The 16,330-nt window shown below is 41.5% G+C and overlaps 1 protein-coding gene across 1 annotated transcript; it reads right to left on the bottom strand.

The window, feature by feature from the left end:
* Positions 1-1,165: 1,165 nt before the first annotated feature.
* On the bottom strand, positions 1,166-9,300 carry pex10 (peroxisomal biogenesis factor 10). The gene is made up of 6 exons (XM_041946053.1): positions 8,747-9,300; positions 8,177-8,257; positions 7,676-8,088; positions 3,717-3,883; positions 3,102-3,237; positions 1,166-1,477 (listed from the first exon to the last, which is right to left on the bottom strand). The coding sequence occupies exons 1-6, from the start codon at positions 8,856-8,858 to the stop codon at positions 1,409-1,411; spliced, it is 978 nt and encodes a 325-aa protein (XP_041801987.1). The 5' UTR covers positions 8,859-9,300; the 3' UTR covers positions 1,166-1,408.
* Positions 9,301-16,330: the final 7,030 nt, after the last annotated feature.

Below are 16,330 nucleotides of genomic sequence, written 5' to 3'. Positions count from 1 at the left end.
CTGCACAACCCAGGCAATATACTGCACCATCTGTGAGTGTTGCATGATGTCCATCCCAAATACGTGACAGAACCTTTCATCAAACATCAATCATCTCATTAACTACGATAAGACACGTCGTTCTTCTCGTTGAGACACTGTTTGATGTCGGGACAGTCCTCACATGCAATCAGCATCAGCTTAGAAGATGTACTGCACTCTCACCATCTACGGAAAAGGCTAGCTGTTAGCTGTTTCATTAGCGTCTTTCTGTTGACCCTCTGGTCCTCATGTCACTGGGTTTCCAGCTGTGTAGCCATGCTAGGTTGTTCCATAAGAGTCAGTAAAGCATGTTTCCAGTATTGAAACCCATTGAAATTCCCTGCGTTTTGCAACTATGAGGTCTGTGATCGAATACTATGAATACTGGAACTTTAAACTACCATCAAAAGCAAACTCATCTGTGTTCCCGCAGTGTGTGGAAATAATTGGATTTTAACTTGTGTTATCGACATTTTCTGCAAATATGTATTTTACACACTGTTTGCCTTTTCACTCTGCTCAATGCTTCAAAACTATGATCCATGAACATACAGAGTCTGTGCCTACTTTTAACTTCCTCACATGCTCCAGGGGCTTGAGAAAGTTTCTTACTTTCACAACCAAACTCACTCTGGGGGCCATTTCCCAGCAACTTGAATGAGTTGTTGTGGTGCTTCAGCAGTCAGAGCCTGGTGCTCTGTTGGCTGCTGCTTCACTGAGTCTTTGACTGCATCTTTAGTGTTCTCCTGAGCCAGTCGCCATTCTTCCAAGCAGGTCAGCAGCTCTTCAGCTCTGTTGGGGGGGCCACACCAAGCTCATGTTGTTGTGAACTTGAATGTATTTAAAATAAATACAAAATACAAACATTTAGTGTTGTATATCGCTCCCCCAAGCCAAAAAAAAAAATAAATCTGAAACATGAATGCATATTTTTTTCGTGACGTTTCCCAGCTCGAAATTTACAGATGTCGTGACATCACTTATGTCAGAAAGTTTCAGAAAACATGTGACTAATACTTACTTTAGTGACTATGGGCTGAAAGAATCTCATTCCTGACAGTGAAGTGACAGCTCTACTTGAATTTGGTCATATTCACACCATTTTAAAAATATTAAAACACATTAACAAAGACAAATCTTTGGACATTCCCCACATTTTATTAGGATCTGTAAAGGTTAATTTAAATTACAAGTAATATTTACACATTTGAACTGATACAATCCAGAATTTAATTCTCAATCAACCACAAAAGAGGCAATTACTTTGAAAAAAAGAACAAACAGAACACAAAGGTTGCATGACAGTGTGTGTGTGTGTGTGTGTGTGTGTGTGTGTGTGTGTGTGTGTGTGTGTGTGTGTGTGTGTGTGGCATCAGGCTCTATGGTTCTAGCTGTAGTTCCTCAGGTACACCAGTCTGTGAGGCTGAAACTTCTCCCGACACAGGGGGCACTCCGCCTGTGTGAGGCAACACAAACACAAAAACACACACCTGACCGTTAGACTGAGGAAGTTGAGGTCATACTCAAGCCCGTGTTAATGGCAGGTGCAGTGAGGCAGATTCTGTAGAAGACAAAGCAGAATGTCTCTTCAAATGGATTACAACTCCCAGAACTTTGACTGGAGCAAGCAATGTTCTGACCCTCCCGAGCTATGATCCAGTGTGTGGATCCACACATGTTACATTTACACTTGTGTGACTCCCAGATCTGCATTCACCTTTGTTTGCTGAGGAGGTAGACTAAGATAAATGAGCAGCAAAACATATGTAACGTTGATAAATGTATCTGGTACACAAAGCCCACTGACTGGTTGACACACCTTTTTTTTTTAATTAGCTACTTTCATGGAAAAGCTAAAGATCCTGATACAAAAACAAGACTAAATTAGTATGATTAGCACTTTACTGGGATATTCTCCTGGCATCAATGTGATCAGCTAGCTAATTTCTCTCGAGAGGAGCTGCACATCTTCTGCCCACTGCCCACTTCTTAAGCCCGCCCCATCAGTCCGGTACAACCCACAGACCTCTGACTTAAATTTATCAGTTGCCAGAAGTGAAACCTAGTTTGATGGGAGTGTGCTATGAACAACTCTTCTACAGAATACATGTCAGATGTGCTCCCTTTAAAACTTAATAATGATCTGATATTTTTCAGCATTCAGCCTCCAGAGATCAGAAAACATTGGCTTGGTTTTCAAGGCTGGTGCTGTTTCATCTTTGTTTAATCGTGCTGATATGAGTGGTTCTACAACAGGGACACACGTCCTGCCCTCACACCCTGCACGCTGTTATCGGTTGGAGGCTATACACCCGCTGGCCAAAGACTAAAGATGACCAGAAATGTCCTGAACACAGCTACATCAGAAAACACCGGCAGAGGGCAGGGTGCTGCAGATACAGACACCCCCACACACTTCTAGTCTGTCATAAGTGATGACAGACACTGCGATCATCTGCTGCTGGTCTACTGGAGGTTTCCAGCAACAGTCAAAAGAACGTTTGGGATGCAGCCTTGTCCATCAGGAACACACTGACTATTGAAAGAAAGCTAAAAACGATCTCTTCACTTTAACGAGCGATGACTTCCTGACAGAGGCCTGAAACTTTTGTGCTTTGCCTCGTGCTTATGCGCTGCTGCACTTCTTTTAAAATGGTGTATTTTACTTGATTTTATGCATTCTATGTAATGTTTTTACCTACATTTTATTATTTTATGCTGAGATTTGATGCTTTATTCTTACTTTTATTTTCATCCTTATTCTACTCTATTTTTTATTAGATTTTAATCATTTGTGTGGTTTTGTGCAACATCTTTATTTTTATTTTCATCCTAATTATTATTATCAAGTGGGTTTTATTCTGCATCTTGTTTTACATTCATTTTTTATCTGTTTTTATGTCCATCCTGTCTTTTCTATGCAAAGCGCTCACCAGGTGCATGTGATTTCTTTCTTGTAAAGCACTTTGAGCTGCACTTCCTTTATGAAAGGTGCTGTACAAATAAACTTTATGATTATTATCATGCAGATGACAACTGATTCAAAACATGAGTTGTGCTAGTCGTGACAGGAGCCTGACCTTCGTGTTGCACCACTCTGTGATGCACTCCCAGCAGAAGAGGTGTCCACAGGGGGTGGACGTGGAGTGTCTCCTCTCCTCCAGGCACAGGATACAGCGGACAGCTCTGGGGCCTGAGCTCTGTGTATGCTGAAGACTGGAAACAGACAGGTCAGAGTTAGCGCTGAAGTCAAGTCATGTATTTCATGCTAGTCTTCCACTACGATGCTCCAAGAGTGGCCTGTTTTGTATAGATAGTGATGAATGGAAATTTTGATTGAGTCCAATAAGAATCCACAACTTTCTTTAAGGCTCACCTCAAACCAAAAAGAAATGATCTGACCGAAGTAATTTCAATAAACACAGACTGTCGTGTCTGTGCTGCACGTCCAGAGTAAGACATATCAACAACAGCTACAGGCCAGGCTGCACTGAAATTTTCATTGACACGACTTTGGTATAGTCATTGATTGAAATACTGGCAAAACTCTGTTCACCTCAACACTGAACTATTTAAATGTATATTTAAGCCACAATTCTGCATTGCCATTAAGACCAGATGGAGATGGAGTCACATGAGCACGCTACTAATCTCTAGAACTGTTCTTTCGTCTGGTCCTGGTCCTGGTCCTGTACCTGAGGTTCCTGTAGAGCGTCCACTCCTGTCTGGCTCTCTGTCTCTGTCTGAAGTTGTTGAGCTGCAGACAAACAGTGATGAGCAGCTGGAGGAGGGACACGGCCCCCAGCAGCCTGTAGCTGCTTCTGATGGTCCCGTCATCGCTGTGCAGCCCCATCACACGCAGCTACACACACACACACACACACACAGGGTGACAAATGACTTAACTCCACTGCTACATATGCTGCAAGTCACACTGTTACAGCGAAGTGGCAGAAAACAATGAGTAAGGACTGAGGAGGTTATATGTTCTAGAAACTGCAGACAGTTTGAGAACTGAATAGAGAAAGATTTACAAACACAGTTTTTGGGAACTGTATTCTAAGCCTCTGGAAATGTAAATGTAACATGTAAAACACCTCACAAAAATCCTAGCACACATATACTGAGTTTCCACTTCAATAGGGTCACCTACCTAAAACTAATGCAGTTTTATACATCAGTACAGTAACCTTCATGAAGGTTGTTATGATCAGTTTATGTTGAGAGGTGGTGATTCAACTGTATGATCATCTTAGAGGATGTAGTTTGTGATGTTTACTGCATTATACTGAGAGGTGTTTCTGTTATTTAGCCTACCCTCACTGATACACATGACAAACACATAGTCATTTTACCAACAGCTACCTAAAAAACATAACAGGTGAGTGTATTTTCACACTGCACATAAATCCTGCAATACGCCATAACATCATGGGCAGCAAACTCTTGTTAGAGAGTAATTCATCACAGCGTATCCCATACTGACACCCCGCCTGCTCAACAAACAGTAAACTAATTAATTATCTTCTAACAGTGGTTAGGAAATGTGTCAGAAAAAGCTGAAAAGCTGAAAAACAAACAGGATTCATTTAACTGAGACATGGCAGGGAGTGGCGATGTGGATAAAATGACAGCTGTTATAACTGGGGAAAGCCTGTCATCGTCTTCTTTATCTTTTGACATGACTATATGTACGTTTGGTGTGAGTTTTGCAGTATGTATGCAAGTATGTGAGTATGTAAGCTGTCGCTGTGCATAAGTACCTACTCAAGTGAAGAACTGATTGCTTTCAAGGGACAGACGGAACACTGCAATGGCCATTAAACATCCCAGGAAAGCTGATACTTCTTAGAAAGCATCCCCTGGGGTGACCTCATCATGCAGTTTGTCACAAAAAAGCCAACCAATAAAATAAACACATTGATTACAATCCTGCCTTTTTGCCTCTCCCTCTGAACTAGCACTGAATTTTAAACTAGAAAATTCCCCCTGGGAAATTTTGAAAGGGACACGGGGTGCGTTTGAGCCGACAAAATTATCTACATTTTAAAGTTTGAATGAAGTCTCTAGGACAAAGTATGGCCGAGCAGCGGACAATTGAAAAAGGCTGAAATTTGAGGAAATTTCCCCATTCATTTCTTATGGGAAATTTATCGCAGTTGTTTGCGTCTTACGTCGGCCTTCGATGGTCATAGCTCGAAAACCGTAAGAGATATCAAAATGTGCCGAGGGTCATTTTGAGCCGACAAAATTATCTACGTTTTAAAGTTTGAATGAAGTCTCTAGGAGAAACTATGGCGAAGCAGCGGACAATTGAAAAAGGCTGCAATTTGAGAAAACAGCAGATATCAGAGGTAGTCAGTCCCTGATTAATGAACTGGTCCCAGCTGTGTTTCTGTGGCTTTCTCCTTGTCTGTCTCTGTTGATCACCTCAGCTGTCTGTGTCTGCTTCTCTCCTCTGCTTCATGTCTCTGTTAACATGAATTAATGAACTGAATCAATAAACATGAATGGAGCTAATGCTAACGGAGCTAACAGAGCTAACACTAACGGAGCTAACAGCGCGAATACAGCTAACAGCTCTAACGCTAACAGAGCTAACTGTGCTAACAGAGCTAATAGAGCTAACGGCGTTAACAAGGGGGCGGGGGGATGGGGTTTTCATTATGCATTTGTCTGTGTGTGTGTGTTTATGTATCTGTCATTGTGTGTGACTGCGTATGTGTGTGTCTTCGTCTGTTTGTGTGTGTGTGTCTGCTTGAACTACACAAGCAGCCCAACCAGCTCCTACATGGAGATGTGTCTGGTATATGTGTGTCTGAATGTGTGTGTGTGTGTGTGTTTGTTTGTGTGCGTGTGTAACTTCTGCCCCACCTGCTGATAATTACCTCTCTACCTCTCCCACTTTTTACCTGTTCCTGTTCAGTTTTGACGTGCTTGTTTTTAATCACTTTTTAGCTGTTGGTTAGCCCTGCTTGTGTGTGCGTTTGTGTGACTACTGTCTCAACCTTTTTGGCAAAGCGCTTGGTGAAGCTGAGTTTAACTGTTTGTTGGACGGAGATTGTTTTCAAACAATGCCCTTGTTTTGACTGAGCTCGTTAAGATAATCATTCTCAGGCTTGTTGTCCTGCAGATGTGTGTGCGTGGGTTATTGACCGGTGTGTGTGTAAATGACAGTTACACCTGTTAACTGAAAAGCGACTTTTTCGCTGTCGGTTTCTTCCGAACAACTTGCGATTGTGTCAAAACCGTAGCTGCTATCAAAAAAACGATTACACTGTGAGATGCGGACAAGTCTGGGCCAGATGTACGTGTGTTTTATGTCCAGATATTCTTTAGAAAAATGACAAAATGGTCGACTTAAAAAGACTCTGCGACTCAGAGAACAGGAGTTTGTATTGTATGCAGTGAGATTTGGGTTCGGCGAACCTCCTGAACTAAATCCTCTGGTGAGAGAACCGTACCTCGTATCAGAGTGTACTATAGATCATCGGACTCCCGAGAACTTCCTGAGTCCGACCATCATCTCGTTTTATTCCTGACACAACAACTTTTCGTTTTATGGCGATCTAAAGACAGGAGGCATTTCTGCTTTGCTCACAAAACAGCTCTGAATTTTAACATGGGACTTAATGGGAGAACAGGAGGGCGCTGGCTGCACAAAACGTCTCACTATTTAAATTCAGTAAGTCTCTCGGCTTTTTCGAGGACATCACACGAAAGAGGACAAGTTTGTCTACAAAAGATCCTAAAATTATGCGTGTAGAGTGTAATTTGTGGCCGTAGCGACGAGAAAACGAGAAGATTTTCAGATCGTTTTTAGACTCTGTGCCACTCTAGCACGCACTCTAGCACGAACATTCCGCGCAATACACACCCATTATAATCTCAAAATTTCCCGCCAAACGATCACTGTCATTGAACAGTGACTGATCAAAAACTATAGGACCAATCAAAATGTGGATGAACACACCAATAGACCAGACTTGGGTCTACATTTTAAAGTTGAAATGAAGTCTCTCGGTGAATGTATGCCTGAGCTACAGATGTTTGAAAAACTCCAATTTCAATCTTGTTTTTTTCGGCCGTCCCATTCATTTCTTATGGGAAATTTATCGCAGTTTTTCGCGTCTTACGACGCGAAAAACTGCGATAAATTTGAGAAAAGTAATAGCACACCGATCCCGAACAATACGCACGTTTTGATATATAATTTGCGAGGGTTTTCTCAAAGCTGCGGGGCGAGTTTGAGGACGAAAACTTGGAGGAAGATGAAAAATAATAAGAAGAAGAAGAAGAAGAAGAAACGCGCGGGATAGTAATAAGTGACTCGGGGCTACGCCCCGAGTCACTGGCTCCTGCAGCAGAGCTGCAGGAGCCAGTGCCTCGGAGCGTGCCCCGTGTCCCTAATGATGGAGGTGGAACAAGCACAGACAGAGTGCATTCACATGAGTGAAGCATGAATGCAGGCTTGCTTAAATACATCCACGTTTCCACCCAAACTACCTGGAACTTTTACTCCCGGGAACTGCTTTTTAACGATCACTGGGCCTATAGTATTTGTCTTTCAAAAATATAACAATAGAAAGATTATATTGTTATTCTGTCAACATGTGAGATATATCTCAAGTACGTACGAAAAAAAATCACCTACATAGCTGATACCAGCCACCCTCTTAGAAAGGTGATAGAAAGAGCCGCTGATGTAGAAAAGAGCCACGTGGAGTCGGTGCAGGAGGGTCAGGCCCTGCTGGAGAACAAACACGGCTGGCAGGCACGCCCTCCTCTGGGGCTCCGACAGCAGCCCCACCGCCCGCTGCATCCACATCCTCAGCCAGGACTCCAGGCTCCACAGCCCAGATGCCGCCTGCCGCCGACTGACACCGCTGCGGCTCTCCTGCCCACCCTCCAGCTCGTTCTCCAGGCACACCAGGACCTTGTCCAGGAGGTAAGGAAAGAAGGCATGGCAGAGGACGAAGAGGCCTCGTCTGGCCCCAGAGGGGATTTTATGTTTAGTGGGATCCACCTGGACGATGCTGACATATTCTTCACCCAGGGTTTGGTAACCTGGGAGGAAAAATCAGGAATCAAAAGACAACAGCTACAACATACTTTCAGTAAGGTTAGTTTTCATGCTGGACTGGTCACTAATTACCTGAGAATGTTGTTAATCCATAATATGCAAGGTCTGACAGCAGCTCTATCTCTCTCCTCCAGTCCAGCCACCTTTTGGATCCTACAGAAAGAGAGAAAAAAAACTTCAACAGACCTTCATATTGAGACTGACTGCTGAATTTTCTACACAGCTATTTCATATTTGAACAAGCAGTTTCTTCATCATTTTGACATATAACAGAAGCTTTTTTTATGATAACCAGCAAAAGTCGTATAAACACATTCAAGAAAAGGTTCTGTCTATACTTAAATAACAATGGCATGTCCATTTTGCCCATTTAATGGTGGTGAGGGACCACTGAACTGAAGAAAGTACTCATGAAAAGTTGTAAGACACTCAGGATGAGGTTTGGGTCCCACAAAAATCCACATTTGCATAAAGGTAGTTAACTTTATTTTCTAATATTAACACCAAATACCTGTTTAAGTAGTTTTGCAAATATCGAGGGAAACGCCACTGCAGTTTGCGCTAAAGCAACATCTTAAGAAGTAAGCTAGCTAAAGAAGACGAATGGTAACTTGCCAGTCTCTTAAATTTGAACAAACTTACCAGCAAGTGTTTGAAAAGCTTCGTTGGCGTTGTTTCTCAGAAAGGTTTGATAATATTCGTCCTTCTGACTGGACCGAATCAGCTGGGACTGGTTTGCAGGAGCGAGGGGCATCGTACGCTAACATCAGTTAGCCAGTGTCAGAGGCTAACTTTACCAAGCCAAGTGACAGCTCACGGCCAAATGTTCATGTCCAGTGGCCGAAGTTTTTCGGAGAGGGAAACGTTACACGGTAACGTTAGATCTCTATATTCGTACAGTAGGTTGTCAGTCCAGTCAAACGCTAGCATGTAGCCTTTAAACTACTAAACGGTCAAGATTCCCCTGGGCTGCAAAAAATAAACAGCAGGAGAAACAGCACGCCGATTACAACAAGCTAAGCTAACGTAACGACTATCTTGTGTCCGTGGTGTGATACTCAGTCCCTGTGTTATGCATAGTCGGAATATGCACTAATATTCCCTAATAAAAGTTCAAACAGTTGAATATGCACTAATATTCCCCAATAAAAGTTCAAACAGTTTCTTGTAGGTAAATCAGGAAACACAGAGGAAGTAGACGGCATGAAAACAAACGAATCAGACTGATAATCAAACTCATAAAATCACAGCGCCACTTCCTGGTTGGAGGTGGAATTACAGGTTCACTTAACGAGTAGAAACGGCGAATAGTCAGTTTGCTGGACTTTGTGAGATCAATTCCCTCATAATTTTTGCATTTCCAAAAATATATATTTGAAAAGGAATTAGAATAAAATCTCATAATCTGTCTTTATATTTTTGCTTACTAATACACAATAAAATTGCCACTTGTTTCTCTTGCCTTCAGCGCAGTGTTGTGTGCTTTCATTGTGATTTTCTTTTATTTAATCTTTTTTTAACACTGTGGTTTTATTCTAAGGTCATAAGACAGGCCTTGATGTAAAACACTACAATTAAGAACAATATAATTCAGTAACAAGTTCCTACAACTTACAAGAAGACACAGTTCATGAGCAGGATTTTTTTGTACTCTTTAAGTTAACTGCTCAGTCAATATTCTGTGCCTCATTTTATTTTGTAATATAAAGATCTAAATGGTGTCACAAATGCTGATGGAATGATTATTATTATGTTGTAGATAGTCAATTCAAACATACTGAGTCAACAAGCACTTGAATCAACTCACCAATACCTACCACATGTTTTTAAGTGTAGACTATAAACTCCGCTCAGGCTGATAAAACCCATAAATCCTCTGAGGCTAGCCTTGCAGATACTGATAATTCAAAATTAGATTCCAATAAATGGACAACATTACTTAAAAATTTATATTAGGGGCATTTTTAAGTTTTTTTTTTCATACCAGAGATTCTGAAAATTTTATAGCTGACGAGAAATAAGAGTAGAAAGCAGGGGAAGGTCCGTGTTCAGACTCAAACAGAGGATGTTGCGGTTTGTGTGCGACATTTTAACCCCTAAGCCGCCTATCTTCATTTCGCATACAGCCACATGACAACACTGAAGATAAGGATCTCCTAAATGTGGGTCTGCCAAGATATGGACTCGAGTGGCCTCAAATGTTTCTTTTCTTGGCTGGTATACACACTTATACTGACATATCTGTGATGAATTAATATTGGCTGATATATTGGCTTGGACTGGCAGGTAAACAACAATACAACCTCTAAAAGCTATATTTCCTGCAATGTTGTATGTGAATTACTGCATAAGTTGCTACAAGCCAGGTACCTGTGTGAGACGGTTAAGAACATTCACTAATCTACTGATTCAAAGCGCCGGCAGCTCTGCTGTGATCTGCCTGCAAAGTTGCAGAACCAGTTTCTTTGTCTCCTCAGTGCTGCTCCCTGAGCCAGCCAGGTGTACTATAACCACTACGAAGAACATCCCATTGTGAGCCCACTGCTATCCTTTTACAGCGACTTTTCTCAGAGCTTGCATCAACCCTTGGACAGTCTGTCCCACCATCCTGCATACCAGGAAGTTGAACTTTGCTCTCAATGAGGGGAGGAGCCGGGTTTTTCCTTTCCCTCCTCCCTGTAACTCAGGAGCTACTTGTAACTTGCTGCAGATGGAAAATGAATGGTGTAGGAAGCACCTTTCTGTTTGGACTAAACCACTAACGAGAACACGGGGAGAGTTTAGGATTTTGACAGGTAAGACACAAACTTGACTCGATGCATGTGTCCGTCTGCCTGCAGGTTTCAGACATTACATCAAACTAAGCAATAGTTGGCTAAGGTGCTTTCAGCTGATTTGGAAGGCTGATAACAATTTAGTGATCACAGCTGCTGCACTTTGCGATTAACATGTTTAAACTGAGCCGTTTGTTGTGCTAAAAAGTCTTCAGAACAACCACCTGAAGTTCTGATCAGTCAAGAGAAAGATAAATATGTTCCTGCGCTGTCAGTTTTCCGTAGCACTGTTTGGATTCCACTTGACATGAATCAGGTGCATTATGTTTACCACATCTGAGCTGGAACACTGAGCAGAGTGGACCTGATTCTTGGACGGCAACAGATGATGACAACATATAAACATCATGATGCATCCACGAAATAACAGCTACAGCTTCTAATACACAGCTGATGTGTGCTGTATCATTTCAGTCTCATTAGGAGAGCCTTTGATGAATATCCCTAATCCATGAAGACATGAATATCAAATGCTGATACTTTCAATTGGACTGTTCATATGCAAGTCATTTTCAAGCTTCCCTGAGATTCATTGTTGTCATTTATTGATTAAGTGTTGTGAAACAACAGTTAATAGGAAGCTAAAATCTTCTGCTGGTAATGAAATTATAGTATGCATATTATGGTATTCTTGTGTTGAATGAAAAAAAAACACAATTCAGTGTTTTATATGTGAAATACATGTCTGATGCATGAATTTGTGAAACAGCATTTTACATGTGATATCTTACATTGTGGAATATTTGAAAATCACATGTGCCTATGTTATGTGAATGTATCATTAAGAACAGCTGTTTTCAAATGTGATGTTTAATGTGAACATCTTGTAATCAGATATGACTCGTATCATTTCACATGTGACATTTCTGAAAATCAAAAGTGCCTATGAAGTGAAATGTGATATCACATGTAAAATGCAAGTTTCCACATGTGTTGTGGGGCATTTTACGTAAACAAATTCTAGAAATCACACGTTTCTATGTCAGGTGAATCTATCACATATATGAAATATCTGAAAACAACATCATCAGCATCATTTATTTGCTTATATTATGGTGTTAGAAATAAACCTGTGTTCGTGAAGCTACTCTGAGTACACTAGTGTTAAATAAGAATAGAGTACTCTAGGGCTGTAATGATACTGTATGTATATATGATAATGTATCCATGCCAAACCACCACAGTACGGGGGTCACGGTCCAGGGTCACAGTCTGGTACCCGCAGCCATAAGTAGACTACATGGAGTGCAGTATGTGTAGGTATGTGTGGATTCTGCCAGGAAACTTTTAGCTGCGTGCTGTCAGCGTCATGTGCTGAGGGTAGCACAACAAACTGACAGGCGGAAGAGTCAGTCACAGTGTGGTGAGCACAAATGAAACACCAGAGCTGCTGCACGCTTTAAATCAGTTGTTTGGGAACAGTTTGTGTTTCCAGTCAGTTACAACAGCAACAGAGAGAGAGAGAGAGCTGTGGATAAGACGAGGCGTTGCTTCACTGCTGTAGGAAATGTGAATGGAAACAAGTTGAACGTGCTAAGACACATCTGACCCTCACCCAGATGAAAAGAAACATGTATCACACCGAAGCCTGGCCCCAAAGCCAGGGCACGAGTCCTGTGTGCTGTTACACCCCTACAGTACACAGAGGCTGTGCTCGAGTGTGCGTAGGTGGCAGGCTGTTTGCAAAGGGACATCCTCAAAGGACCCCATGGAGACATACTCACAGGAAAACACACACACACACACACACACACACATATATTTATATACACACAGAGGTGGAAGGAAGAGAGAACTGAGGTGACACCTGCTGAGGAGACACAGAGGAAGTTAGGCCATTAATAACTTCAGACAACATCTGTTTCAGATGTAGTGTCGAGCATATGTCATGTCTGGGATTCACACCCCCCCGTCGGCACACACACACACACACACACACACACACACACACACACACACAAAGATTCCCTGATCTGCTTCTCCAGGCACATGTCATCTTTGAGATGGTTCTAAAGGGGTTTCAAACATGGTTCATGAGGTTCTTGTACAGGTTTAGAGGTTCTGGGATTTATGTAGATGATTGAGAGGTTCTTGTGATCAATGAAAAGATGCCAGAAGGTTTCTAAGAAAAATAAGTATTCTAATTTCACTGTAATTTAATTCACTGTGAATTGCTCCAGGTAGAGAATTTTGAGTTGTCAGAAAGTCACTTGTTTAAATATCTAAAAATGAAATAACATGAATTCTGACTCTTGTATGTCAGAAGCAAAGGAAAGACTAGCTTGACGGTGTCTCACAGCCACACAACTTTGTCGGGGGGAGGTCAGGCTGGGGGGATGGAGAGATAAAGTGTGTGACTGCTGTTTGCTTCCGTGCAGTGTTTTGGTGGCTGAGAAGCCCTCAAACTCACAGATCTGTCACTCTAACTGGATTGAAATTCTGTGTTGCTGCCACCTGAAGCACCACACCCCCAACAGTGCAACCACTTGCATTGTTTGAACACAGTCTGAATTAATTTCTGTCCCATCGTCTGTTTTGTGGAAATGCCATCAAGTTTATTGCTACATGTAAAAGTGCAGTGAGCTTGTGCCGCTGCCATAACATTTAAAGCCCACAATAACCCTCACAGCTCACATCATGGTAACTTGCACAACCCACATAACCTTGTACCCAGTGCACTGCCATGAAACCCTGCATACATGAACAGCAGAACAGAACAATCAGAGCATGTCAGTGTCAGTGATTACTAAGATGAGAGATTTGATGCTCCAGTAATGCTTTTTTTTTAAAGGTTGACGGAACATGAACAGCCCATGAACAGCGTGGTTGCTGTCCTCTTATGGCTTTTCTTTTAGTAGGAGTGTTATAAATGCAAGTGCCAACAATTTTGACAGGTCATGTGAATAGGAGTAATATTCCCTGTGGTCTTTCTAAAGTAAACAATGATTTATTTTGTTTTATTGACCTTAAGAGACAGATTGTTGTCATGACACCACAGAGCCGTGTCGCTTATCAGTCCAATCATGGAGGTGTCATCGGCAAGTTTTATGATATCATGGTTGTCATGTCTGGCAGCACAGTCAAGGAGTACAGTAATACAATACCATAGGCTGTACGTGAGGAGCCTCAGACAGCCTCCCTTGATGAGTGTGTATTACCTGTTCTCACAGTCTGTAGAACAGTTGTATGAAGGCTGATCCATGATCATTAAACAACATTTTCATACAAACATTTTTCTTTTTAAGGTGGAATAAACATGACGCAGAGCAAGTGAGACAGCGTCATTTCCAGATCAGTGCAGTACATGTTTTCACAGCCAGTCTTATTAGCCCTTTGGCTGAATGGTTGTCCATCTGAGTGACTTGAAAGCATGAGTGCAGCCCTGCCATGTTGTCCACACAGATTGTTTGAAGTCAGAGAAAAGGTATTGTACCATATGACTTTTTATGAGGCCATAAGGTAAAACAAACAGGGGTTTGTTTGGTGCTGATAGGACTGTGCACACTCACAGTGACTGTATGCCACACAGTCCAAAACCACACGATAAAATCAAGTGCATTAAACATTGCATGCATTTAAACATTCTGGCTTCAATTCATTTTACTTTTTTAAGCAGCACTTTGCAGATTTTACATGTTAAAGTTCATGGATTTTGCAGGTTGGCCTATTCTGGGTACAAAACACAGAAAACACAAATTTGGCATTATTATACTTTATAGATATTCTATTATATTTTCCAATGATAAATGTTTAAAATGGCTCACAAGTATATAGTTTCAAGATATAGTTGCCAACTGTAGTTTTTTTCCAACATCACTCAGACAGGGGGAAATAATGTATTTGTTGGGGACTATTTTAAGTGGTGGACTAATCCATATTTGGAGCTCTCTTGGGGGCAGCAGGACGGTGTACTGAGAACTGAGACAAACCAAACTACAGTGTCTGTATTCATGGTAATGGTGAGCATGTCACCCTGTGCAACAGTGTGGCTGTTTTTAACAGTTTTTGGACAACAATGAAGCTCCGTGGCACAGAAGATAAAAATACATTTATGATACACAAACCACCTGTTAGTGAGATGTATGGTCGCTTTGGGTTTTTCACAAACAAAATATATCACCTGGGTGAAAACAGGAAGCTTTTCACACTGAAATACATTTCAAAGAGATCTCTAGTGTGATGTTTCATTTCCATGTTTCTCCATGGATTAATCACAGCTGATTTCTCTATTTCATTCCAATGAATATCAAATAGCGGCTAATTCACATCTGAAAATACTTCAGACGGTCAGACAGGTTCCTGTCTGTGTGCTACAGAGCTGCAGCAGGATTTGGTTATCTCATCTTAGCACAAAGACTGAAAGCAGGAGGAAACTCTGTACAAAGTCAGTCCAAAGCTCATTAACATGGTGTGTTTTGTTTTATTAATGTGTACACAGATATGTAAAACTGACAATTTGTGGTGTCTCGATGAACAAAACTTCTGCCCCACGTCAATGGCTGTAAATGCTTATGTATCTTACACACATCTAGATTATTAAATCAATATGTATGTGTGTGTGTGTGTGTGTGTGTGTGTGATTGGAACAGCTATGTTCAGATTGTTCTTTCAGGGGGACTTTTTATGATGTTGACTGTCATCACCTGAAATACTCTGAATCATTAACAAAACTAGATGACTTCTTCAGCCAAATCGCTGCGAACAAGAGGCAGCATGTCTACCTGCAAGTGCTGTGTAGTGACACCACCCAGCAGTCATTACATTAGAAAATCAAGCACGGCTTAAACACAGAGCAGTGGAAACAGCAATTAATGCGTCTGAAGTGTGCAATTACCACTGCAGCCCATCTATATGAAAGTGACAGCAGGTCCAAACATGAAAAAATGACATTTATATTTTCTGAGATGCAGAGACCACACATTATGTTCTTTCTTTGAAAAAGCCATGCTGGGAATGTCCTTATGCCCCAAAACCCAAAGCAAACTCCCGTCTGTTAGTGTGATGTCTGTGTAAGCCTGGAACGCACTTCCTGACCTTTTCAGAGTCGCAGTTTATTCCTTTTTCCTACCAAATCATTTCCTACTTTTCGTCGTCATCTGGCTGCGAGTCACTATGACCTTTTTTAGATCCGTTGCCCACATGCCGACTGTTCTGCACCGTGTGGTTGACCGTATAGAAAGAAAAACCATATCTGACTTGGAAATGAGCTGATAACTTGCCTCTTGCCAAATGTCCATTGGTGGAGAAAAGCCTCGGGTCTGTGGAGAGGGATTTTTTCCTTGACTTTTAGAACTGTGGTGCTGAGCGATATATGTTTCCCATCTTCATTTTGACACCTGATTTAAATTTAGTTTTAGTTTTGATCTTTTCATGATAATGTATATTAGTTTAA

Source organism: Chelmon rostratus, chromosome 10 (genome assembly GCF_017976325.1).
Source record: "Chelmon rostratus isolate fCheRos1 chromosome 10, fCheRos1.pri, whole genome shotgun sequence".
Lineage (NCBI taxonomy): Eukaryota > Metazoa > Chordata > Actinopteri > Chaetodontiformes > Chaetodontidae > Chelmon > Chelmon rostratus.
The sequence above is the reverse complement of the archived record's forward strand: the minus strand, read 5'-3'. Positions and strand labels throughout refer to the sequence as shown.